Source organism: Chiloscyllium plagiosum, unplaced genomic scaffold, assembly GCF_037043375.1.
Source record: "Chiloscyllium plagiosum isolate Xiang-an unplaced genomic scaffold, Cpla_swu_hap1 HiC_scaffold_3, whole genome shotgun sequence".
Lineage (NCBI taxonomy): Eukaryota > Metazoa > Chordata > Chondrichthyes > Orectolobiformes > Hemiscylliidae > Chiloscyllium > Chiloscyllium plagiosum.
In genome coordinates, this window is record NW_028270141.1 from 57,504,597 (window position 1) to 57,531,347 (window position 26,751).

Here is a 26,751-nt window from a genome sequence, read left to right on the forward strand (position 1 = left end):
GAATTTATACAGAAACAGCTGAAAGTGGGCGACAGTGGTGTAATGGTTTGAAATTGTACTCGACGTATTACAGGTTAAAGGAAGCTATAAGATAATTAAACTAGGAGAAAGAAATCAGCAGGGTCTGTATAAGATATGAGGGGTGAAGGACAGGTTAGTGTATCTGGCACCAGAAGTATAAGGCAAGTTTTTCTATCATATAATGTGTGGTAAGTGCCTGTAATACACTGCCAGACGAGGTGGTGGAGGTGGAAACAATAACAACATATCAGAGGCATCTTAAACAAGCAGGGAATAGAGGGATATATGACAACACAGAGGCAAAAGATTTTTAAATTAGAAAGGTATTGTGTGTCGGCGCAGTCATGGTGGGCCAAAGGGTCTGTTCTTGTTTTGTACTTTTCTTTGTTCTTTCTAAGTTTGAATAAATTGTAGATTAATATTCGACTAGGAGGGTTTAACATGTTAGCTATTGCTGAGAAAGTGTCTGTTCTTCTGAGTACAATGTGAAGTAAATCATTTATAATATTTTGCATTTTCTCCAAAGTAACACAGGACACCACTAAACAGGCATCTATCATTCGTCAATTATAGGAAACTTTAAAACAAGTTGCAAGTATACAACGGCATTGTAGACTTATAGCATTCATTACTGTAAGTTGTGGCACAACTTTAGAATGTCTCAAGCAGTGAGGAAGAAGATGACAAGAATTGTTTCCTTAGAGTATAAGAGAATTGGAGAACAAAAAATAGTAGGAAAGGAGCAGAATTGAGTTGGGTAAAGAGGCGTTGAAAACTGTGCTTCCAAAATAATTAAGGGTAATAAAAACAGAACATTCTGGAGAAGCTCAGCAGGTTTGGCAGCATTAGTGGAAAGAGAAACAAAGTTAACATTTCGAGTCTGGTGTAACTCTCCTTCAGAACGGATTAGAGTATGTCGATTTATTAAAAAATTACAGACATTTTGAGATGTTTTTGTTTATTAATAAATGATGATGTTTTGACTATACCTTACAGCTGTGCTATTTCCCTTCCAAGGTGATTTAGATTACTATTGGTTGGATCCAGTTACATGGCATAGCAGTGAGACTTTACCCATCAGCTCGGTAAGAAAACAATAGATTTTAATCATCACTAAAATTGGAATGTGCTTACTGACAATGAGGGCTAACATTAAAGAATACAATAATTTCAACAGAGACTAATTCTGAACAATCATTGTTATCAGAATTCTTTTATACATTCAAAAATTCAGGAATGCACAAAACACTGTCAGCAATGCACTGCAATCCGAATATAGTCAGTGTCAATACTGTCAGGAATGTACTAAGATTGTTCAGTGTTCTTGTGTGTGTGCATGTGTGAGGGCCATTGGCCAGAGCTGATGAGAGTACTGAGATTGAGCAGAGTTCTTTGCGTGTGTATGAGTTTGCATTGGTCTGGGGACGCATGGCTGCTGAGGTTGAAAAGTGGGTTTATGGATATTGAAATTGAAAGATGCTTATTAGCAGAAAAGATTTGTGTTACTGGTGAAGCCAGCAATAACTGTCATGCCTTATTACGCTTGAGAAATTGATGGTGAGCTATCTTCTTGAACTGCTGTCATCTTTGGGATAAAGGAGCACATATAAAGGGAATGGAATTCCAGGGTTTTAACCAGGCAACACTGAAGGGGATGCAAAGGAGATTCACCAGGATGTTGTCTGGGATGGAGCAGTTTAGTGATGAATGGAGTGGCTGACTAAGCTTGGGTTGTTTTCTTTGGAGGAGGGAAGGTTGAGAGGGTACTTGATTGATGTGTATAAAATTATAAAGGGCACTGACAGGGTCAGTAGAAAGGAGCTGTTCTCCTTAAAGGGTCAATATAAAGGGGCCTAATTTTAAGGTGAAAAGTAGGCAGTTTAGAGAGAATTTGAAGAAGGTTTATTTTTCACCCAGAGATTGTGGGACTCTGGAGTGCATACCCAGTTGGGTATTTGAGGCAGGTAATTCACAAATTAAAAAAAAGTAATTGGATGAGCACTTGAAATTTCATAGCATCAACTAATTGCTGTAAAATGCAACCTTCAAGATTGGAGCAGATTTTTGTTCATGTAGATGTGAAGGGCCGAGGGCCTGTATTGACTTTATGATTCTATAATTTACAAGTCAGGATAATGAGCAGGTTAGTGAGGAACTTGTGGATGGTGCTGTGTTCAATGTATATGCTGCCATTGTCCTTGAATTTGTAGAGATTGTAGATTCCAGTGCAGTGCAATTTATGGACAGTTCACACTGCTGTAACTGTGGTAAGGAGAGTGAATAATGAAAGTGACAAGTCGTGGCTCCAATCAGTGATGGCTTGTGTTGACCTTGTTAAGAGTTGTTGGAATCGCACTCGCCCAGGCAAGTGGAGACAATTCCATCACACTCCTGACTTCAGCTTTGTAAGTGTTGTGCAGAGATTGGAGAGTCAGGGGGTGCAATACTTGCTGCAGGATTCCCAGTCTCCAACCTGTTCTTGTAGCCTCAACTGAATCAATTAAGTTTCTGGTTCGTGATGATCCTTTTGATGGTAGGGGATATTGCTGTTGGAAGTTACAAGGAATTAGCTTCACTTTGTTGGAGACGGTCATTGCCTGGAATGAATGTTAGTTGCTAACCTGGACATTAACCAGGTTTTACTACATTAGGGCATGGACTGCCTCAGGATCTGGAGACAAGATGATTTGTGCCAGTGTATCTCTGTTTTTGCTTTCTGATTAATATGATTGAATCAATTTCTTTTAATTGACAGCATCCTGTTACATGGCAACCATCCAAAGAAGGTGATCGTCTAATCGGGCGTATTATTTTAAACAAGAGAACAAGTATGCCAAAAGAATCAGGAGCACTGCTTGGGTTGAAAGTGAGTTGTTTAACATGATATATGTGCACAACCCATCAGTAAAATGGATGGATTCAAAATGATGAATAGTTATTGGTGTCAATGCATATTCAAGTCTGTGCAGAGTGTTTGCTATGAACTATTGTGTCACTTGTATGCAAGAAACACTGCATTATTAATAAATTGTAGAAGACAGAATATAGACTTGATGGATGAGTAATGAACATGGTCTGAAAAGATTTTGGTAGATTGTGCACAATTTTAGATATTAATTACTCCTGGAAGTCTATTACTTCTAACAGATATTTAATTTGAATCATTGGATAATTAAATTCAGATTATTTTGAGAAAAATTACAGACCTGTTTTAATCCTGTAAATTCAATCAGATTACTCAATAGTTTTTGTATCTTTTGAATTATTTCAGGAGTGTGAACTAGGTGTTCTCTGAGGTAACATGTGGTGGCCAGGTTGTGACTATAACAAAATTTTCAATGTTAAAAATCACACAATACTAGATTATAGTCCACCAGGTTTATTTGAAAACACTAGCTTTCAGAGCTCTGCTGCTTCTTCAGGTAGTGATTAGATTACTTACAGTATGGAAACAGGCCCTTCGGCCCAACAAGTCCACACCGACCCCCCGAAGCACAACCCACCCAGACCGATTCCCCAAATTTAACTATTCATCTAACACTACGGGCAATTTAGCATGGTCAATTCACCTAATCTGCACATTTTTGGACTGTGGGAGGAAACCGGAGCACCCGGAGGAAACCCACACAGAATGTGCAAACTCCACACAGTCGCCTGAGGCGGGAATTGAACCCGGGTCTCTGGCTCTGTGAGGCAGCAGTGCTAACCACTGTGCCACCGTGCTGCCCAAAAGTAGTGTAAGTCCAACACTAATACCTCAACAACGTAATCTCATTGTAATGCAGTATTTCTCCCAGCAGTAATAATGGCATTTTGAGTTGGAGAAAGTTAGCATTAGTCATCTCTAAATGGGAATGACACTGCTCAGAGATCCAAAGTGGAAAACTTGCCCATAGAAGTGGAAAATCTGCCTCACTTCCTTTTCCTTCCAAATTTCAAAAATAGGGGTTTTCAAAATCATGAGCAGGATGGACAGAGTAGATAAGGAGAAGTTCAAGCTCATGAAAGAAACCAAAAATGAGAGGACATACATTTAAAGTCATGTGTGATGGTGATGTGAGAAAACATTTTTCACATAGTGAGTGGTTAGTGAATGGTATGTACTGCATGGAAATATCATGGAGGCAGGTTCAAATCAGGCATTCAAGAAGGCATTTGATAGTTCTTTGAATAATAATTGTTAGCAGGGAAGTTGGGAAAAGGCAGAAGATTGGAACTCAGAACAAAACCGGCACAGGAACGATAGGCCAAATGGCCTCTTCCTGCATTGTAACAATCCCATGATTCGGTGTGATTTCACTTACTGTGATCAATCAGCTCAACACAGATTGGGAATCCATCCTGCAGCTCCACTAGTTTGGCTGTCTGAATGCCACATTGGCACTCAGACAGCCTAATAAACTAATAAATAAACCATGCACTAATAAACTAAATCATAAGGAAATCTCTTCACATTGCTGTTTTTATTTCACAGGGCAGTGATCAAAATATGATTTTGTTATTGTTTACACATGCAGCTCTCATACTTACACAGTAACATGACGATTGTGGAACAGCTGTTGTATGTTGTAAACCATCTTTAAGCAGTGACAGTTTCTAACTGAGAGTTACCTTGGCATTCTTGTCATCCAGGTGGTTGGCGGCAAGATAACAGAAACTGGACAGCTCGGAGCCTTTATCACCAAAGTGAAAAAAGGCAGCTTAGCTGATGTTATTGGCCATTTAAGAGCTGGTAAGTAAATATTCTGTATGCATATCTGCATGTCGAATGCTGTAGGATTAATTTATCCATGTATGACATGCCTTGAGCCATGACCTTAACTTTTCTTCCAGAGTGTTCCTGGTTGATTGGAAGGGAGTGAATATAAAACTGCTACTCAATAAAGGAGCAAAAACCAGGACTCTCAGGCCAGTTAGCCTGATATTAGGGAAATGATGGGAAAGTAGTAACTGTACACACAGAAAATTATGACATGCTTCAGCAGGGTCAGCATGGTTTTATAAAAGTGAAATTGTCTTTGACAAATCTATTAGAGTTTTTATGAGAATGTATCTAGAAATTTACACAAAGGAGGACCAATAGATGAAATTGCAAAATCCATTTTGTAATTTCTATGTAATAATCCACAATATAAGGGCAAATTGCGTTAGGTAACATTAACATAGTTTAAAAATTGGTCATCGGAGTAGAAGCAAATGGGGCATTTTAGGTTTGAGTGGATTTAGATTAGAAGTTAAGGACTCCCTCATTGGCAGGGTTAGTAGGTTAGCAGATGACACTAAAATTGGAGGTGTACTGGACAGCAGGATGGGCCAATGGGCTGAGGAGTGCATATGGAGATTTAGATAAACTTTATTTAGATAAATATGAGGTGCTGCATTTTGGAAAGGCAGATCAAGGCAGAACTTATACACTTAATGGTAATGTCCTGGGAAGTGTTGCTGAACAAAGAGACCTTAGAGTTCAGGTACATAGTTCCTTGAAAGTGGAGTAGCAGATAGATAGGCTAGTGAAGAAGGCATTTAGTATGCTTTCCATTATTGGTCACAAAATTGAGTATAGGAGTTTGGAGGTCATGTTGCAGCTGTACAGGACATTGGTTAGGCCACTTTTAGAGTATTGTGTGCAATTCTGGCTTCCCTGCTGTGGGAAGGATGTTGTGACGCTTGTAAGGGTTCAGAAAGGATTTACGAGGATATTGCCAGGTTTGGATGGTTTCAGCTATAGAAAGAGGTTGAATAGGTTAGGGCTATTTTCCCTGGCGTGTCAAAGGCTGAACGGTGACCTTATAAAGTTTTATAAAATCATGAGGGGCATGGATAGGGTAAATATGCAAGGTCTTTTCTCTGGGTTGGGGAAGTTCTAAACTAGATGGCATAGGTTTAAGGTGAAAGGGAAAGATACAAAAGGGACCTAAAGGGCAACATTTTCATGCAGAGGGTGGTGCATGAATGGAATGAGCTGCCAGAGGCTGGTATGATTACTACATTTATCAGGCATCTGAATGAGTATATGAATAGGAAGGTTTAGAGAAATATTGGCCAAATGCTGGCAAATGGGACTAGATTAATTTAGGATATCTGGCCAGCATGGACGATTTGGACTGAAGGGTCTGTTTTCATACTGTATATGTCTATGACTCTATGATTGTTAGGCTGAGAGATCAGAGAAGAATTTCAGTGCATGGGGCTTTGATAGCAGAAGGCTGGGGTGGGGTGTGCGATAGAGTAAGGGGGAGTTACAGAGCTTGTGAAGGAATAAAGACAAAGAGAAGAATGAGAATTTAAATTGGTGTTAGCAGACAGGTAAGAAGCTGAGTGAGAATTGACGTGGAATAGGATGCAAATAGCTAAGGTTTAGATGAACTGAGACATATGTTGACTAAAAAATTAGAAGCCAGCCAGGAATGTAATAGAATAGTTGAGTCCAGAGGTGACAAATGGCTGACATTTCCATCATTAGAGCAACTAAGATAATGGTATAGGACAAATTACTGGAGATGCTGGAATGTGAACTGAGCTCTGGTGAAGAGACATCCAGACTCAAAATGTTAGCTTGCTTTCACTCCATGGATGCTGCCTGATCCACGGTGATCTCCAACAGTTTTTGTTTTCAGTGGAGGCAGTGGTGTAGGCAGGCAATGTTACAGAATAAGAGTGGGGAAATGAATAACCCTAATTTTTAAGGGAACTAAATAAGTATTTCAGTAGGTAACAAATATGTGACAATGAAGAAAAGTGGTATCAGAAAGGATTATTCTGGCCAAATCACAATGAAAGTAAATCGATTCTTCTGGGTGGTGGATTGAAAGCGGAGAAAATCACAGAGTTAGGGAGGTCACAAAGCCATGGAGGGATTTGAAAATAAGGATTAGAATTTTACATGAGATGTTTCATGGCCAGAAGCCATTGCCAGTTAATGAGTCCTGGTGTGGTTCAGGATTTGGGTTGGTGAGTACTGGAAGACTCCACATTGATAGATGGTAAAAGTGGGAGGCCACAAGGAGTGTGATGGAATAGTCAAATCCAAAATGGGTACTTTGGGTTTATGTGCCAATTCGTTCCAATGGTCATATTAGAGAGATACATCAAGAGGTGGAAGTGACTCATCAGTTTTGATATTGGACTGAATGGCTGGGATATTTGTTAGCATGGACGAGTTGGACCAAGGGGTCTGTTTCAGTGCTGTACGACAAAGACTCTGACTTTAAGTGAGTATACTTAGCAACATTTCTACATGTTACAGCAACAAAACGGCTCTACTGTGTTTTATTCTACATTGGGCTGTTCCAAGTACTGAATGTTCTGCTCTTTGAATTTAGCTTTTTTCTCAATGACAATAATTATATCAGGTTATCACATACTTCCATAGTTCTTGTACACACAGATAATAAAACTCACACATGGTGCACGCTATAAGATATCAATTGTAAAATGCATTGATTATTGTATTTCTGTGTAAAATGTGAAACATCAGAATTTGTCATTTTATCATGAAATATTTTAGTGACAAGTTAATTTTTCAGAAAAATTGTTACAAATATGAAACTTTTTTTCTAGGTGATGAGGTTCTTGAGTGGAACGGTAAACCCTTACCGGGAGCTACAAATGAAGAAGTTTACAATATAATTTTAGAGTCAAAATCAGAACCTCAGGTTGAAATAGTTGTTTCAAGGCCAATAGGGTAAGGTTTATAATCTTGTCCAATGCTATTTCTGAAGGAAGGCTGAGATTATATGGTGATTACCAGGAAAGTAAAACCGACCGCATGCATCTCCCAGTTCCAGGAGAATTCCATTTCAACATTGTAGGAAAGGAATGCAGAATGAGAAGTTTGAGACTGTCATAAGGCAATTCTGTACCTTTCCCAGAAGAGTTCAGGGAAAATGTCATGTAGCAGTATTCATTTAAGTTCTCTGATGTAGCTATCATGCCACTTACCATCCAGCAGTTATCCTCAGACAGTTATGGTAGTGCCTCCATATACAAATGATGAATTTATACCAGTATTTGCTGGAGGATGATTAGAAGCTGCCATTTCTTAGAGTGACAGCAACCAATCTTTATGAGGTTTAACTGACTCCGGGGGCTGTTATTCTAAAGGCCATTTCTTTTCTTCTTCACATTAAAATTATGCTCCTAATTAACATGTATATTGAAGGTGTGGTTCAAGAAAGCACTCAGTTTAGAGAAGAAACCTAGCAATTAATGCTTATTCTTAATATATTATTGAGAAAAAAAATCACTGAAAGCAGAAAATATGTTCTGTCAGTATCTCGACCGATCTGTGACCATTCGTTATAGCCTTCCAGGAAGTTGAGGGCATCTCTGGGGACGACAGCTGCAAGCACATATTAATCACTGAGAGGCTATTTTCAAAATGGAAGACACAATAAAATATGAAAATGAAGTGTTTCTAGAATTTATAGTGAATATTATTCAAACAGGTGTTTATATAATCTCCATTTTAGTCTTGTAGAATGTATTTTCTCACTAATACCAGGGTAAAGAATATTATTAAACAAGTACAGACCCATCTGATGAGGGTAAGGTGTGGTCCATGACTGATGCAGACAGACTTTCAGAAACTAGGGGGGAAGACTTACAGACAAGACCTCAAAAGTAATCACTCTGTATTGTTCTCAACCTTGAAACTTCCCAGTGGGGCTGGGACCCCAACCAGGGTCGTATGCTGAAGGTTTGGTGTTGAATGCTGTGAGGCAGCAATGGCCACTTTGGAGCTCTGACCAAATTCTGACTGCCGTCCAGCTATGGTCCCACTCTAATAGTTCTCAATCAGGGGTCAAGTCTCAAAATGCGATCACAGGGGTCAAGTCTCAAAATGGGAATGGGCACCAATTCTGTGGCTAGGCAGGCTGGACAGATTGCACCTCAACAGTGCTGGGCCCAATGTTATCATTAACAAATTACATTGGGATGGTTGAAAGTCAGTTGGTGGAAGAAGGGCACTAGGATGAAACATTTGAAAGGAGAAACAAGGTGTATACAGGATTATGTGAGATAAACAGCATTTGAGTGAAGAAAAAAAATCTGATTGGCAATGGGGAAATAAAACACAGCTGAGGGTTGATTTGAATTGCAAGTGTATGTCAGATGATTGATAAGGTTGGTGGACAGCAGACAAAGATAACAACCTAGACACCTCTTGATGACTATGGATAATGAAGTTTTAAAGGAAACATTAAAAGGAAGTTGCTGATAATTGTAATACAGAATACTGCAGATATTCAAAATCTAAATTGCAGGAAATATTCAGCAGGTCTAGCAGTATCTGAGAGAATTAAGTTGCAGGTTAATTACTGTCTATCAATACTTGGAAAAGTTCAATGTGGACTACGTTTTGAGGAAGGACTGTCTGGAACAAAGATAAGAAGTCTGCGATAAGGTAGAAGATAGATTCAATGACAGGGCCAAAGAAATTGGATATGGGGCTAGAAAAGTAACAAAAGCCAAGAGGAGGCACTGCTATTAGAAAAGAAAATCTGAACCAGCCAAAGAAGAAGCGACAGAATGGGGGACAGAGTTTATCGTCTGAAATTGTTGAACTCTGTGTTGATCCAGAAAGTTGAAAAGTATCTATAATCAAAAAATGAGGTATGTTCCACAAATTTCATCTATCATTTTGTTTCTGTCCCATTGTTTGATAAATGTCAGGTATGTCTAGGTGGAAGACAAAGCTGAATACAAAAAAAACATGTAAACGTACCATTAATCAAATAAGAGGTACAACAAATATAGCTACTTCTATCAAGGCGATAAGAAGAGGAGTTCACTATTAAGCCTTTCAAACTTGTTACACCATTCAATGCCCCATTTCTGATAATAGCTTTGGTTAATAAAAATCTGTCAAACTGAAAATTTAGATAGACAATTGAGCAAGTGTCAGTTGGCATTTGCACAGAAGAGATTTCTAAACGTAGTTATGGGGATGTTTCTTAATTTCGCTCCTGAGAAGTCCAGCTCTTATATTTAGAATATGTTCCTAAGCCCTTGACTCCCAAACTAGAGGAAATAATTTATTTTTATCTGTTTCCTGTAATAGCCTGAAAGCTTTGACGAAATTGCATCTCAGCCTTTTGATTCCAGGAATTTCAAACTACGTTTACATAATTTTTCCTTGGAAGTTAACCCTTGCAGTCCAGATATCATTCTGGTAAAATAATTGCTCCACTCTCCCCAAGAAAACCAATTATTTATTTATCCATAGGCCAGCATATGTTGCCTATTCCTAGTTGTCCTTGAGAAGATTGTGAGCTGCCTTTTTGAATTGCTGTAGTCTATGTATTGTGGATGCACCTGCAGAATTTGACCAACGACACTAAAGGAACAATGATATACTTTCAAGTCAGGATGGTGAGTGGCTTGGAGGGGAACTTGAAGGTATCTGCTGCCCTTGGCCTTTTAGGTAGTAGCTGTTGCAGATTTGGAAGGTGCTGTTAAACGAGGTTTGGTTTGTTGCTATAGTGTATTTTATCGAATGTATTGCTGCAATGTTGGTGGAGGTGGTGGTAGTGAATGTTTGTGAACAGGGTGTCAAAAGGTGGACTGCTTTGTCTTGGATCGTGTCAGACTTGTTGAGTATTGTTGGAGCTGCACCTATCTAGGAAATTGGCATCATTCCATCACATTCCTGACTACTGACTTGTACATGTAGGAAAGGTTTTAGGGACTCAGGAGATGAGTTACTTGCTACAGGATTGTGAGCATCTTACCTGCATTGTAGCCACTGTATTTGAATGGATAGTCCAGTTGGTCATTGGTGACTCAAATATAAAGAAGGCAGGGGATTTAGTAATGATAATGCTATTAAGTGTAAAAGCATGTTGGGTTTTTTTATTCATTTGTGGGATCTGGGCATCACTGGCTAGCCAGCATTCATTATCATCCCTGGTTGCTCTTGAGAAGATGGTGGTGAGCTGATACTCTCTTTTTTGAGACAGTCATTCACTTGCACTTGTGTGGCATGAATATTACCTGCCACTTGTCAACCTAATCCTAAATGTTATCCAGATCTTACTGCATTTGGACATGGACAGCTTCAGTATCTGAGAATTTGCCAATGGCATTGAATATTCTGCAGTCATCAGCAAACTTTTTGCTGAAGGAAAGGTCATTGATGAAGCAACTAAAAATTGTTGGGCCCAGGACATCATTCTGAGGAACTCCTGTAGAGATGTCCTGGAGCTCAGAAGACTGACCTTCATCAACCACAACCATCTTCCTTTGAACCAGGTATGACTGCAACCAGCAGAAGGCTCTCTCTATGATTCCCTTTTACTCCAGTTTTGCCAGGGTTCCTTGATGCCACTTTCAGTCAAATGCAACCTTGATGTGAAGGACATCACTTTCCCCTTATCCTTGGAATTCTATTTTTTGCCGAAGTTTGAATCAAGGCTGTGATGAGATCGAGAGCTGATTAGATTTGACAGAACCCCATTTAAGCCTCAGTGAGCAGATTGTTGCTCAACAGGTGCTGTTTAATAGCACTGTTGGTGATTCCTTCGAACACTTACTGATCATTGAGAGTAGTCTGATTGGGCAGGGTTGGATTTGGACTTTTTTTTGGACAGCACATAACCAAGCAGTTTTCCAAATTGTTGTGTAGGTGTCATTATTGTTGCTGGACTGCAACAGCTATATAGGGGGTGTGGCAAGTTCTGGAACAGAAATCTTCAGATATTTTGCTGGAGGTTTGTCAAGGCTCATAGCTTTCCAGTGCCTCAAACTGTTTCTTAATATCATGTGGAGTGACATAATTTGGCTGATGACTGTCATGCAATGGTGGGGACCTCTAGAAAGGGCTGAATTGGATCTCATACTTGGCATTTCTGGTTGATGGATGTTATAAATACAGAGTCAAAAAGTGTGGTGCTGGAAAAGCACAGCAGGTCAGGCAGCATCCGACGAGCAGGAGAATTGATGTTTCAGGCTTCATCAGATCGTGTATGCTTCAGTCTAATCTTTTGCATGAATTTGCTGGGATCCTCTAGTGAATTGTTTAATTGCCCACTAGCAATTTGAAGGTCAATAAATATCAGAGCAGAGGGAGGAACTCAAGAAAGACATTAAAAATGTTCACAGCTAATTCCCTGAGAGAACAACAGCGAGGGGGTGACTAAATCCAGTGACCTCTAGATGCTTAGATTTAAAGGAGCGAATAATTTGAAAAAGAAAGCTTGTATGTAACAAATACAGGGTGACCCCCGTATCCGCAGGTCCATTTTCCACAGTTTACCGCAGCCCAAACATATTACAAGGAAAATTCCAGAACCAGCAACCAGGGGGCCGCCGGGGAAGTACGTTTCCCATTTAATGAATGGGTTCGCTCCTATCCCTGGTTTCACGCTTCCACGGTCGGTCTTGGAATGTATCCTCAACAGTTACGGGGAGACTACTGTAATACAGAAACCATTCAGCATGTTAGTTAAAGGTAATCAGGGTTTTATTTATGGGAATCCATATATAAGAAGAGGATAGCTATTGGAAAGAGTGGGATCTTTAAAAAGGACTTGGATGAGTTCTTTCAGTGTCATACTATTCAAGACTGTGGACCTAGTTCAAGGTTGTGCAGGTTAGCTGGATTAGCCATGCTAAATTGCCTCGTAGTGGCCAGGGCTGTGCAGGTTAGGTGGTTTAGCCATAGTAATTACGGGGTTATGGAGGTAGGGGGTGGAATTAGTCTGATGGGATGCTTTTCAAGAGTGTTTATGCAGTATCAATGGGCTGAATGGCCGCTTTGTATATGTAGGGTTTCTGTGATTCTAGTGTGGAATATGGGAACATTGATAATGTACTTTTGGTGGTACAGACTTGATGGGCCAAAGGGCATACTCTATTATATGATTCTACGATCTCTGGAAGACCATGATCTTTGTATGGAAGCAGAGGCTGTGCAGAGCGTATAATGAATAATTTGTGCCTGTTTCCACAAAAACTAGGGACAATATGGTATAGGATGATATTAACAATGAGACAAGAGATATTGGAGAATTTAACATCTTTGAATGTACCCCAGTCCTGGAAGAAATGTATTTTAGGATTTTAAAGGAGGTGGAAGAAGGAACTGTGGAGGCTCCCTTTAGCTCTACGTGAGGTGCGAGCAGAGTGGAGAACAGCTGATGTACCATTGCTTTAAAAAAGAGAAGGGGGTAGGTTGAGTATTTACAGAACAGGAACCCTAACTTTGGTGGGAAATTATTGGAAAGAGTTCTGAGGAAAAGGATAAACCTTAATGCAGAAAGACAGATCAATCACAGTCAGTAAGGATTAGGAATGTTTGTGGCAGACTGAGGAAGACATTTGGATGAATTTGTGAATAGGAAAGGTTTAGAGGGATATGGGCAAAGTGTACGCAGGTGGGACTAGTTTAGTTTGGGAACATGGCCGGCATGGACTGGTTGGAGCGGAGGGTCTGTTTCCAAGCTGTATGACTCTGAGGTAAGAAGGAGCCTTGATGGGGATGCATTTGATGCAGTATGGATTTTTAGCAAAGCTTTTAACAAGGTTCCATGTGGAAGGCTAGTCAGGAAAACAAAAACTCACAAAATCAAGGCAAGATGACAAACTGCATCCAAAAATTGATTCAAAGGCACGAAGCACAGGGTAAGTTTTATGTAACCAGAAAAGTACTACGGGGCTCAGTACTAGATCCCTTGCTAGATTTCATGGAATGGTCATGTAGTAAACATTTATTAATGCTTCATCGACATGAGTTAAATCTTACAACAACAGCTAGGTAGGTTAAAATTAAATTAAATCCATAAATCTGGAAATAAAATGATAGTCTTATTCGTAATAATTCTGAAACTATTGTAAGACACATCTAGTTCACCAATGGCCTTAAGGGAAGGAAATCTGCTGCCCTTGCGTGGTCCAACCTGCATATGATTCAACACCCACAGCAATGCGATTGTCTCTTAACTAACCTCTAGAAAACCCGAGCATGCCTTTGTCATCCGGAGATCCAGGCTATTGTTCTGGGGCATGTATTCAAATTCCATCAAGGCAGCTGATGGAATTTCATCAAAAATAATTTGGAATATAAAGCTAGTCTCAGTTCTTTGTATGCCCTTTAGAGAAAGAAATCTGCCGACCTTACCAGTCTCACCTACAATTGATTTCAGATCCACAGAATGTGGTTGACTGTTCTCTTAACTGTTCTCCAGGGTAATTAGGGATGGGCAACAAATGTTGCAGTGACTAGCACTAACTACATCCCATGAATGGAATCATCAAGAAGGCATATGAATATTTGTGCCAACCAGCTGAAGCATGCAATATAGGAGCTGAGTGGTTATGCTGCTACTCTACAATGACATCGAGGTGCCAGTGTTGGACTGGGGTGGACAAAGTCCGAAGTCACATGACAACAGGTTGTAGAACAAAAAAAACAAAGAACAAAGAAAATTTACAGCCCAGGAACTGGCCCTTTGGCCCTCCAAGCCTGAGCCGATCCAAATGTACTGTCTAAACCTGCCGGTCAGTTCCTAAACATTTGTATCCCTCTGCCCCCCACCTACTCATGCATCTGTCCAGACGCATCTTAAATTAATCTACAATGCCTGCCTCTACCACCTCTGCTGGCAACGCGTTCCAAACACCCACCACCTCTCACCTTGAAAGCATGACCTCTCGTTATTGAATCCTTCACCCTGGGAAAAAAGCATGTCTCCATCCACCCTGTCTATACCCTTTATGATTTTGTAAACCTCAATCAGGTCGCTCCTCAATCTCCTTTTTTCTAATGAAAATAAACCTAACCTACTCAACCTCTCTTCATAGCTAGCATCTTCCATACCAGGCAACATCCTCGTAAACCTTCTCTGCACCCTCTCCAAAGCGTCCACATCCTTTTGGTAATGTGGCGACCAGAACTGTACACAGTATTCTAAATGCGGCCGAACCAATGTCTTGTACAATTTAACATGACTTGCCAGCTCTTATACTCAATATCCTGTCCAATGAGGGCAAGCATATTATATGTCTTCTTGACCACTTTATCCACCTGTGCAGCAACCTTCAGGGTACAATGGACCTGCACTCCCACATCTCTCTGCCCATCAACTTTTCCCAAGGCTCTTCCACTCATTGTATAATTCGCTCTAGAATTAGACTTGTCTAAATGCATCACCTCACATTTGAGTGGATTGAAAGCTATCTGCCACTTTTCTGCCCACTCTCCAGTCTATCTATATTCTCTTGTATTCTCTGACAGTCCCTTATGCTTTCTGCTACTCCACCGATCTTTGTGTCATCTGCAAACTTGCTGATCATACCAACAGATCATTTATGTATATTACAAACAACAGTGGACCCTTAACAATTTCTCCTTCGAATCCTTCCACTTCCTCCAGACCAAAGGGGTAGCCATGGGCACCCGTATGGACCCCAGCTATGCCTGTCTCTTTGTTGGCTACATAGAACAGTCCATCTTCCATAGTTACACCGGCACCACTCCCCACCTCTTCCTCTGCTACATTGATGACTGCATTGATGCCACCTCATGCTCCCACAAGAAGGTTGAGCAATTCATCAATTTCACCAACACATTTCGCCCTGACCTTAAATTTACCTGGACCATCTCTGACACCTCCCTCCCCTTCCTGGACCTCACCATCTCCATTAATGACGACCGACTTGACACCGACATTTTTTACAAACCCACCGACTCCCACAGCTACCTGAATTACACCTTTTCCCACCCTACCTCCTGCAAAAATGCCATCCCATATTCCCAATTCGTCCACCTCCTCCATATCTGCTCCCAGGAGGACCAGTTCCACCACAGAACACACTAGATGGCCTCCTTCTTTAGAGACCGCAATTTCCATTCCTATGTGGTCAAAGATGCCCTCCAACGCATCTTGTCCATATCCCGCACCTCCGCCCTCAGATTCCACCCCTCCAACCGTAACAAGGACAGAACCCCCGGGTGCTCACCTTCCACCCTACCAACCGTCGCATAAACCAAATCATCCGACGACATTTCCACCACCTCCAAACGGACCCCAAAGTTTTACCTGCTCATCCACCAATAGCATTTATTGTATCCATTGTTCCCAATGCGGTCTCCTTTACATTGGGGAGACTGGATGCCTCCTAGCAGAGCGCTTTCGGGAACATCTCTGGGACATCTGCACCAATCAACCACACCACCGTGTGGCCCAACATTTCAATTCCCGCTCCCACTCTCCCGAGGACATGGAGGTTCTGGGCCTCCTTCACTGCCGCTCCCTCACCACCCGACACCTGGAGGAAGAACACCTCAGCTTCCGCCTCGGAAACACTTCAACGCCAGGGCATCAATGTGGACTTCACCAGTTTCCTCATTTCCCCTTCCCCCACCTCACCCCAGTTCCAAACTTCCAGCTCAGCACTGTCCCCATAACTTGTCCTACCTACCTATCTTCCTTTCCATCTATCCACTCCACCCTCCTCTCTGACCTATCACCTTCATCCCCACCCCCATTCACCTATTGTACTCTCTGCTACTTTCTCCCCACCCCCACCGTCCTCTAATTTATCTCCACCCTGCAGGCACTCTGCCTCTATTCCTGATGAAGGGCTTTTGCCCGAAACGTCGATTTTCCTGATCCTCAGATGCTGCCTGAACTGCTGTGATTTTCTAGCACCACTCTAATCCAATACCGACCCCTGTGGAACACCACTGGTCCCTTTCTCCATTTCAAGAAACTCCCTTCAACTACAACTCTCTGTCTCCTGTTGCTCAACCAGTTCTTTATCCACCTAGCTCGAGCACCCTGCTCACCTTGTGACTTCACTTTCTCCATTAGTCTGCAATGGGGAACCTTATCAAACGCCTTACTAAAGTCCATGTATATGACATCCAGAGCCCTTCCTTCATCTATCAACTTGGTCACTTCCTCGAAAAACTCTACTAAGTTGGTAAGACACAAGCTCCCCTGCACAAAACCATGATGCCTATCACTGATAAGCTCATTCTTTTCTAAATATAAATAGATCCTATCTCTCAGTACCCTCTCCAGCAACTTCCCCACCACCAACATCAGGCTCAATGGTCTGTAATTACCCGGAATATCCCTACTACCCTTCTTGAACAGGGGAACAACATAAGGGAATATCCCTACTACCCTTCTTGAACCGGGGGACCCGGGTTCAATTCCCACCTCAGGCAACTGACTGTGTGGAGTTTGCACGTTCTCCCCGTGTCTGCGTGGGTTTCCTCCGGGTGCTCCAGTTTCCTCCCACAGTTCAAAGATGTGCAGGGTCAGGTGAATTGGCCATACTAAAATTGTCCGTAGTGTTAGGTAAGGGGTAAATGTAGGGGTATGGGTGGGTTTCGCTTCGGCGGGTTGGTGTGGACTTGTTGGGCCAAAGGGCCTGTTTCCACACTAATCTAATCTAATCTAATAAACAACCTTCCAGTCCTCCGGCACCCCACCTGGTTTAAGGATGCCACAAAGATATCAGTCAGGGCCCCAGCTATTTCCTCTCTTGCCTCCCTCAGCAACCTGGGATAGATCACATCCGGTTTTGTCCACCTTAATAACCTCTAGCCTACCCAACACATCTTCCCTACTTATGCCAACGTGATCCAGACTAATCAAACTTCTACCTCTAATCTCAAGATTCATCATGTTCCTCTCCTCAGTGAACACTAATGCAAATTAACCATTCAGAATCTCACCCATTCTCTCAGGTTCGGCACACAGCCTTCCTTCATTATCTTTTAGTGGACCAATCCTTTCTCTAGTTACCCGCTTGCTTCTTATATAAGAATAAGATGCTTTGGGATTTTCCTTAATTCTGCTTGCTAAAGCTATTTCATGACCCCTTTTAGCCCACTTGATTCCTTGTTTAAGACTTGCCCTGCTCTTCCGATATTCCTCCAGGGCCCATTCTGTTCTTAGCTGCCTAGACCTTATGTAAGCTTCCCTTTTCCTCTTGGCTAGTCGTACAATTTCTCCTGTCATCCATGGTTCACGAATCTTGCCTATCTTGCACTACCGTTAACCTATCTTTGAAAGCCTCCCACATCTCAAATGTGGACTTCCCTTCAAATAGCTGTGTCCAATCGACATTTCCCAGCTCCTGCCTAATTTTGATATAATTGGCCTTGGCCTAGTTTAGTACTATTTCCTTAGGACCACTCTCTTCTTTATCTACGAGTATTTTAAAACCTACAGAATTGTGGTCACCGTTCCCAACAAAATCCCCCACCGCAACTTCTACCACTTGTCCTGGCTCGTTCCCCAGTACCAGGTCCAATATGACCCCTTCCCTCATTGGTGTATTGACATACTGCTCTCGAAAACTCTCCTGGACGCTTCGTACAAATTCTACTCCATCCAAGCCTCTGACGCTAAGTGTATCCCTGTCAATGTTGGGAAATTTAAAATCTCCCATCACCACTACCCTAATGCCTCTACATCTATTCATAATCTATTTACCTATTTGTTGTTCTACCTCACACTCATTGTTGTGAGGTCTGTAATACAGCCAACAAGTTTATTTGAAATCACAAGCTTTCAGAGCGTAGCTCTGAAGTCACCTGATGAAGGGGCTACACTCTAAAAGCTTGTGATTTCAACTAACCTGGACTATAACCTCGTATCAAGTGGCAACTGTATAAAATATAGGTCGGATTCCAGCTGGACTACTGAATCACACCATTTGGAAAGATGTGATTGCTCTGGAGAAGATACAGAAAAGATTTAGGAAGATGTGGCCCAGTCATAGAACTTTAGGCTATTAGACTGAAACAATAAACTAGGACGGAAAGGGCTGAAGAGTGACCTAATTGAAGTGTGTAAGGGGTCTAAATAGAGTGAAGAGGCAAGTCCTATTTCCTGGCATATTTTGTCTGAAGTGTCAATAACTTTCATAGATATTCATTATATTTGGGCGTGACAAAGAAAATAATGTTTGTGTTTTAACTTTCATTAATCCAGAATGGATGTTTAATTCATTTATTTTGCGATTTTGGCACTTGTCAGATGAGGTGTGAATGGAAATGCAATCCATAATTGTATTGTTTTGCATTTTTCATATTTCATTTGCACTGTCAAAGATTTTATTTAAAGATTATTTTGTCGGTGCACCACCAAAATTCTGACAAATCAAATCCACAAGATTTAACAGTGGTAACACCATTTAATGTTAACCTGAATGGTTCAACTTAGACCATAAGACATAGGAGTGGATGTAAGGCCATTCAGCTCATCGGGTCCACTCTGCCTTTCAATCGTGGCTAATGGGCATTACAACTCCACTTACCCACACTCTCCCCGTCGCCCTTAATTCCTTGCAAGATCAAGGATTTATCAATCTCTGCCTTGAAGATATTTAATGTCCCAGCCTCCACTGCGCTCCGTGGCAATGAGTTCCACAGGCCCATCTGAGGAGAAGAACTATCTCCTCATTTCTCTTCTAAATTGACCCCCTCCAATTCTAAGTCTGTGCACATGGGTCCTAGTCTCCCCACCCGACAGAAACAAATTCCAGCGTCCACCCTTTCTGTGCAATGCATTACGTTGTAAGTTCCTATTAGATCTCCCCTCAACTTTCCAAACGCTAATGAACACAATCCCAGGATTCTCAGCCGTTCATCGTATGTTAGGGATTCCAGGGATTATTCATGTGAATCTCTGCTGGACATGCTCCAGTGCTGGTATGTCCTTCCTGAGGTGTGGGGCCTAAAATTGGATACAGTATTCTAAATGGGGCCTAACCAGAGCTTTATAAAGTCTCAGTACCACATCGCTGCTTTTACATTCCAACCCTCCTGAGATAAATGACAACATTACATTTGCTTTCTTAACCACGAACTCAACCTGCAAGTCAGCCTTTAGAGAAACGTGGACTAGCACTTCCAGATCCCTTTGTACTTGACTTTATGAATTTTCTCACCGTTTAGAAAATAGTCTATGCCTGTATGCTTTTTTCCAAAGTGCAAGACCTCACATTTGCTCATGTTGAATTTCATCTCCCATTTCTTGGACCACTCTCCTAAACTATCTAAATCTTTCTGCAGCCTCCCCACCTCCTCAGAACTACCTGCCTGTCCGCCTAACTTCGTATCATTAGCAAACTTCGCCAGAATGCCCCCAGTCCTCTCATCCAGATCATTAATATATAAAGTTTGTGCGAAGATTTGTAGCTCGGGTGCTCGTTGTTGTGGTTCTGTTCGCCCAGCTGGAAGTTTTTGTTGCAAACGTTTCGTCCCCTGGCTAGGCGACATCATCAGTGCTTGGGAGCCTCTTGCGAAGCGCTTCTTTGATGTTTCCTCCGGTGTTTATAGTGGTCTGTCCCTGCCGCTTCCGGTTGTCAGTTTCAGCTGTCCGCTGTAGTGGTTGGTATATTGGGTCCAGGTCGATGTGTTTGTTGATGGAGTTTGTGGATGAATGCCATGCCTCTAGGAATTCCCTGGCTGTTCTCTGTCTGGCTTGCCCTATAATGGTAGTGTTGTCCCAGTCGAATTCATGTTGCTTGTTGTCTGCGTGTGTGGCTACTAAGGATAGCTGGTCGTGTCGTTTCGTGGCTAGTTGATGTTCATGTATGCGGATTGTTAGCTGTCTAAATCACTATATAGGACAAAACACTGCACAAAACACTATATAGGACAAACAGGAAGACAGCTAACAACACACGCAGACAACAAGCAACATGAATTCAACTGGGACAACACTACTATCATAGGGCAAGCCAGACAGAGAACAGCCAGGGAATTCCTAGAGGCATGGCATTCATCCACAAACTCCATCAACAAACACATCGACCTGGACCCAATATACCAACCACTACAGCGGACAGCTGAAACTGACAACCGGAAGCGACAGGGACAGACCACTATAAACACCGGAGGAAACATCAAAGAAGCGCTTCACAGGAGGCTCCCAAGCACTGATGATGTCGCCTAGCCAGGGGACGAAAGGTTTGCAACAAAAACTTCCAGCTCGGCGAACAGAACCACAACATTAATATATAAAGTTCAAAGTGCACAGCTGCAGCCCCAAAATTGAACCCTGCAGGACACCACTATCATTTCAAAAAAGAACCTTTTATCCCAACTCTCTGCCTTCTGTCAGACAGCCAATCCCCAATCCATACTAGTAGCTCACCTCGAACACCATGGGGCCTCACCTTACTCAGCAGCCTCCCGTGAGGTACCTTATCAAAGGCCTTTTGGAAATCTAGTAGATAGCATCCACTGGATTTCCCTGGTCTAACCCACTTGTTACCCCTTAAAAGAATTCTAACAGATTTGTCAGGCACGACCTCCCCTTACTAAATCCATGCTGACTTGTTTTAATCCCACCCTGCGTTTCCATAAATTTAAAAATCTCATCCTTAACGATGGAATCTAGAGTTTTACCTACAACCGAGATTAGCCTAATCGACCTATAATTTTCCATCTTTTGTCTTGATCCTTTCTTGAACAAGGGAGTTACAGCTGTCATTTTCCAATAATCTGGGACTTTCCCTGACTCCGTGACTTTTGAAAGATTACAACCAACGTCTGTGCTATTTCTTCAGCTACCTTCCTCAGAACTCTATGATGTAGCCCTTCGGGGACAGGAGATTTATCAAATTTTTTACCTTTTAGCTTTTCTAGCACTTCCTCTTTTGTAATGGCAACATACTCCATTCTGCCCCTTGACTCTTCTTAATTGTTGTAATATACTCATGTCTTCCACTGTGAAGACTGACACAAAGTATTTATTAAGTTCTTCAGCTATTTCCATATCTCCCATCACGAGCCTTCCTGCATCAATTTGGAATGGCCCGATTTCTACTTTTGCCTCACATTTGTTTCCTTTGTATTGAAAGAAACTTTTTCTATCATTTCTAATATTACTGGCTAGCTTACCTTCATATTTATCTACTTCATTGTGTTTGCAGCTTTCTAAATATCATGAGAAATTAGAAATTTCAGCTTGCAGCTGAAAAAGCTTTGCATTTAATGCATGTAAACTTCATCATGACAAACTCTCAAATGTTTGTCATCATATTAGTGCCTTTTTCTCATCCCATGTTTCCGTGCTTGGTTTGTGTCACAACCTTCCTTGCATTATTTTATCCATATAGTTGATCGTGTGTGCCTTTTCTAACCTGCTCCTGAATGCCCTTTCTTATTTGAGCAGCCTTTATCTGCTGCAGCAATCATCTTTTCTTAATTTATTTATTCACAGGATGCTGGCATTATTGGCTAGGCCAGCATAGGCGCCCATCCCTAATTGCCCAGAGGGCATTTAAGAGTCAACCAATTGCTGTGTGTCTGGAATCGCCTTATCTGACCTACATATAAGGATGATAGATTTCCTTCCCTAAAGAACATTAGTGATCTAGACGGGTTTTTCCCAACAATTGACAATGGATTTATGGGCATCTTTAGATGTTATTTGCAGAATCTTATTGAATTCAAATTCCACCATCTGCCATGGTGAGATTTAAACCCGTGTCTCCAGAACATTCACCAGGTTTCTAGATTGATAGTCTAGCAATAATACAACAAGGCCTATCCCTCTACAGAGCTAATTTTTGCATTGAATTCTCATCCATTGAATTCAAAACTTGGATTCCCAAATCCTATCCTCACCAAGATCTGATCAACTATTACCTCATTCCAGTTTAATCATTTGATTCTTGTCTTGAAATCCATTCAGAATTAGAATCTCTACTGTGTAGAAATAGGCCATTCGGCCCAACAAGTCCACACCGACCCTCCGAAGAGTATCCCACCCAGACCCATTCCTCTACATTTACCCCTGAGGAGACCCACGCAGACATGTGGAGAATGTGAAAGCACCACACAGACAGTTGCCTGAGGCTGGAATCGAACCCAGGTCCCTCGCGCTGTGAGGCAGCAGTGCTAACCACTGTGTCTTCATGCCACCCCTTTTTAGAAATAGAATTAGAATCCCTGTAGTGTAGAAACAGATCATTTGGCTGAAAAGGTCCACACCGACACTCTGAAGAGAAACCCACCCAGACCCATTCCCCTACACTGATTACTCTATCTTTCCCTTAACTAATGCACCTAGCCTATCTATTCCTGAAAACTATGGGTAATTTAACATGGTCAATTCACCTAACTTCCACATCCTTGGATGGTGAGAGGAAACCCATGCAGACATGGGGAGAACGTGCAAACTCCACTCAACCAGTTCCCAATGTTGGAATTGAACCCGGGTCCCTGGCGCTGTGAGGTGGTAGTGCTAACAGCTGAGCCACTGTGCAGCCCCTGAGCCACTGTTACGCTCCTGTCATCTCTTCACAACTCTAAATCCCTTCTAGAATTTAGCATTGCTTCAACTAGGTTTCTTGGGTATCTCCTATTTTCTTTGATTTGCATTTTCAGTAGCTATGTCTTCATTTGCATTTGCCATAATCTAAGAGCAATATTTCAGACTCACTGAACTCAAAACTTTAACTGTATATTGATGCTACTAGACCTGCTGAGTTTCTCTAGCAATTTCTTTTTTCTTTTTTTTTGCTAGTTGCCCAGACTCATTTTATCTCCTTCTCCAAAGGTGTTTCTTTGTCTGGTGAAGTGACTTCACCTGACGAATGGGGCTACGCTCTGAAAGCTTGTGATTTCAAACAAACCTGTAGGATTATAACCTGGTGTCATGTGACATATGACTTTGTTCACCCCAGTCCAACACTGGCACTTCCACATCATTATACAGTTGCAGCATAACTTCTCGGCTCCTATATTCCATGCTTCAGCTGATTGGCACAAATATTGACAACTGCATCTGTTGCATGCAGTGTGGTCTCCTCGACATCGGGGAGACAGGACGCTTTCTTGCGAATTGTTTTAGAGAACATCTCTGGGACACCCGTCCCCACCAAACCCCACCACCCCGTGGCTGAACACTTCAACTCCTCCTCCCACTCTGTCAAGGAAATGTAGTCCTGGGCCTCCTCCACTGCCAAACTGTTACCACCCGACACCTGGAGGAGGAAAGCCTCATATTCAGCCTTGGAACCATGCAACCACGTGGGATAAATGTGGATTTCAATAGCTTCCTCATTTCCCCTTCCCCAACATTATTCCAGTCTCAAGCCTTTAACTCTGTACTGCCATCCGGACCTGTCCATCACTCCCCCCTCTGACTTATCACCTTCTCCCTCACCTTCATCCACCTAATGCATTCTCAGCTATCTTCCCCCAAACCCCAACCCCTCCCATTTGTCTCTCAGCCTCATTCCTGATGAAGGGCTTATGCCCAAAACATTGATTTTCCTGCTTTTCAGATGCCGCCTGACCTGCTGTGCTTTTCTAGCACTACGCTCTCAACATAAATATTCAAATGCCTTCTTTATGATTCCATTCATGGCATGTAGGCAGTGCTGATTGCTGCAGCATAGCTCATAGCTACTGTATGAGAACTAGCTGATAAGTTGTCCACTGCCATTTTTAATTTTCTTCCTGTATAGGCTGGTTGTCACATATAAAAGACTTAATTTGAGCTTAGAACATGGTTAATTACAGTTATAATTCTACACTCTGTTCCTTTTCCAACACATTGTGTTGAACATGTCATCAACATATCACCAGCTGTCCAAAATATTCTGCAGTTTCAACTTTACTGAATTCCAATTTTTTTTAGTAAATCTTTGGCTGAATTTTGCCAGAAGTCAGCCCAGTTTCAATTTGGTAAGTTTCTCTCTTTTTGAGCCTTTGTAAGGTTTCTCAGCCTTTATTCTTCAATTATGACACCCCAATCATCCTATTCTTCCACTCACCACAAATGGCAAATTGGTTGTTGCCTGGATCTCTTTGGATTCTTGGCACCAGCACCATCTTTGAAGCCCAATCATATGCCTGATTAAGAGTTGGCTGCACAGTTCTCAGTTGGCCCAGATATGTTAGACAGGCAACTCAGTATGGGAGATGGGAGGTATGTGTGGAAGCTGCTCATGGAACATGCCCTGGGATGTTTCTGTCCAAGATCAAGTCACTGGAGAAGTAAACAGCAAGCTGGAGTCATTTGATTACTCCTCTGACCTTTATGTCGGGACTTACTGATGTCTAGTTTCTTTCCGTTTGGTTGAAGAATGGAATCTGCATATCAGTGAGGCAAAGTAGTATCAGAATGACGAAGTTAATGTATGCTAATCTTGTCTCACCATTCAACACGAGCATAGTAATATCCAGATTACTCCTGGTGCCGTTAACTAGTGAGGGTAGAAATACGAAGATAGAGCAGATGAATGCATGACTGAGGAGCTCGTGCAGTGGAGAAGGATTCAAATTTTTGGATCATTGGACTCTCTTCTAAGATAGAAGTGACCTGTATTGCATCTGAATTGGATGGGAACTAATACACTAGCGGGAAATCTGCTCAAGCTGTTTGGGAGGATTTAAACTATTGGAAGGGATACTCTGGGAGATAGTGAGGAAAGAGATCAGTCTGAGACTAATACAATTTGGAAAAGAAGTAAGTCAAATAGTCAGAGCAGGCAGAAACAAAACAGAGAATGAGGTATGACTGATAAATTAAAATGCGTTTATTTCAATACAAGATGTCTAACAGGTAAGGCAGATGAACTCAGGGCATGGTCAGGAACATGGAAGTGGGATATCATAGCAATTACAGAGACGTGGTTCAGGGATGGACGAGACTGGCAGCTTAATATTCTGAGATATAGATACTATAGGATGGATAGAAAGTGGGGCAAGAGAGAAGGGGAGTGGCGTTTTTGATTCGGGAGAACATTACGGCTGTACTTAAGGAGGAAAGTCCTAGAACTATGTCCAGGGAAGTTATTTGAGTGGAACTGAGAAATAAGAAAAGGATGATCACCTTACTGAGATTGCACTATAGATGCTCCCCGATAGTCAGTGGAAAATTAAGAAAAATAATTGGCAAAGAGATCTCAGTTATCTGTAAGAATAATAGGATGGTTACGGTAGGGGATTTTAACTTTCCAAACGTGGTATTAAGGATTTGGTTGTGGAGAATTTTGTTAAGTGTATACAAGAAAATTTTCTTAAGCAGTATGTGGATGTACCTAGTAGAAAAGTTGTAAAATTTGACATACTCTTGAGAAATAAGGCCGAGCAGGTGACTAAGGGGCACTTTGGGGCCAGCGACCATAATTCTAGTTTTAGAGTAGTGATGAAAAATAACAGACTGATTGGAGGAAGGGCAGTTTTGAAGATATTATACAAAAACTTTGAAAAGTTGATTATTGGCAGATTTTCACACATAAATGGATGGCTGTAAAATGGCAAGACTTGAATAATGAAAGTCTAGAGACAGTAGTTTCTGTTAGATTAGATTTCCTGCAGTGTGGAAACAGGCCCTTTGGGCCAACCAGTCCACACCGACCCTCCGAAGAATAACCCACCCAGACCTATTTCCCTCTGACTAATGCACCTAACACTATGGGCAGTTTACCATGGCCAATTCACCTGAACTGCACATCTTTGGACTGTGGGAGGAAACCGGAGCACCCGGAGGAAACCCACGCAGACACTGGGGAGAATGTGCAATCTCCACGCAGACAGTCACCCGAGGCTGGAATCGAACCTGGGACCTGGTGCTGTGAGGCAGCAGTGCTAACTACTGAGCCACCATGCCGCCCAAGGGTGAAGTTGGAAGGCTTGTAGGTTTAGGGAATGCTGGATGATGAGAGAAATTGAGGTTCTGGTTAAGAATAAGAAGGAAGTTTATGTCAGGTATAGATAGCAGAAATCGAGTGAATTCTTAGAAG

The 26,751-nt window shown here is 41.8% G+C and overlaps 1 protein-coding gene across 21 annotated transcripts in view; it reads left to right on the forward strand.

Annotated features, from left to right (window-relative positions):
* Positions 1-26,751, forward strand: part of rims1a (regulating synaptic membrane exocytosis 1a) — an 857,383-nt gene that overhangs the window by 523,181 nt on the left and 307,451 nt on the right. For all 21 annotated transcript variants that reach the window (XR_015753101.1, XR_015753102.1, XM_087979575.1 and 18 more), the window contains 4 exons: positions 1,039-1,106; positions 2,777-2,887; positions 4,654-4,753; positions 7,582-7,705. Coding sequence is in view for 19 of the 21 variants with exons in the window: in XM_087979575.1 (XP_087835701.1) it covers positions 1,039-1,106; positions 2,777-2,887; positions 4,654-4,753; positions 7,582-7,705 (403 nt within the window). In the remaining 2 variants the exon portion in view is untranslated. The remainder of the gene's footprint in view (positions 1-1,038; positions 1,107-2,776; positions 2,888-4,653; positions 4,754-7,581; positions 7,706-26,751) is intronic.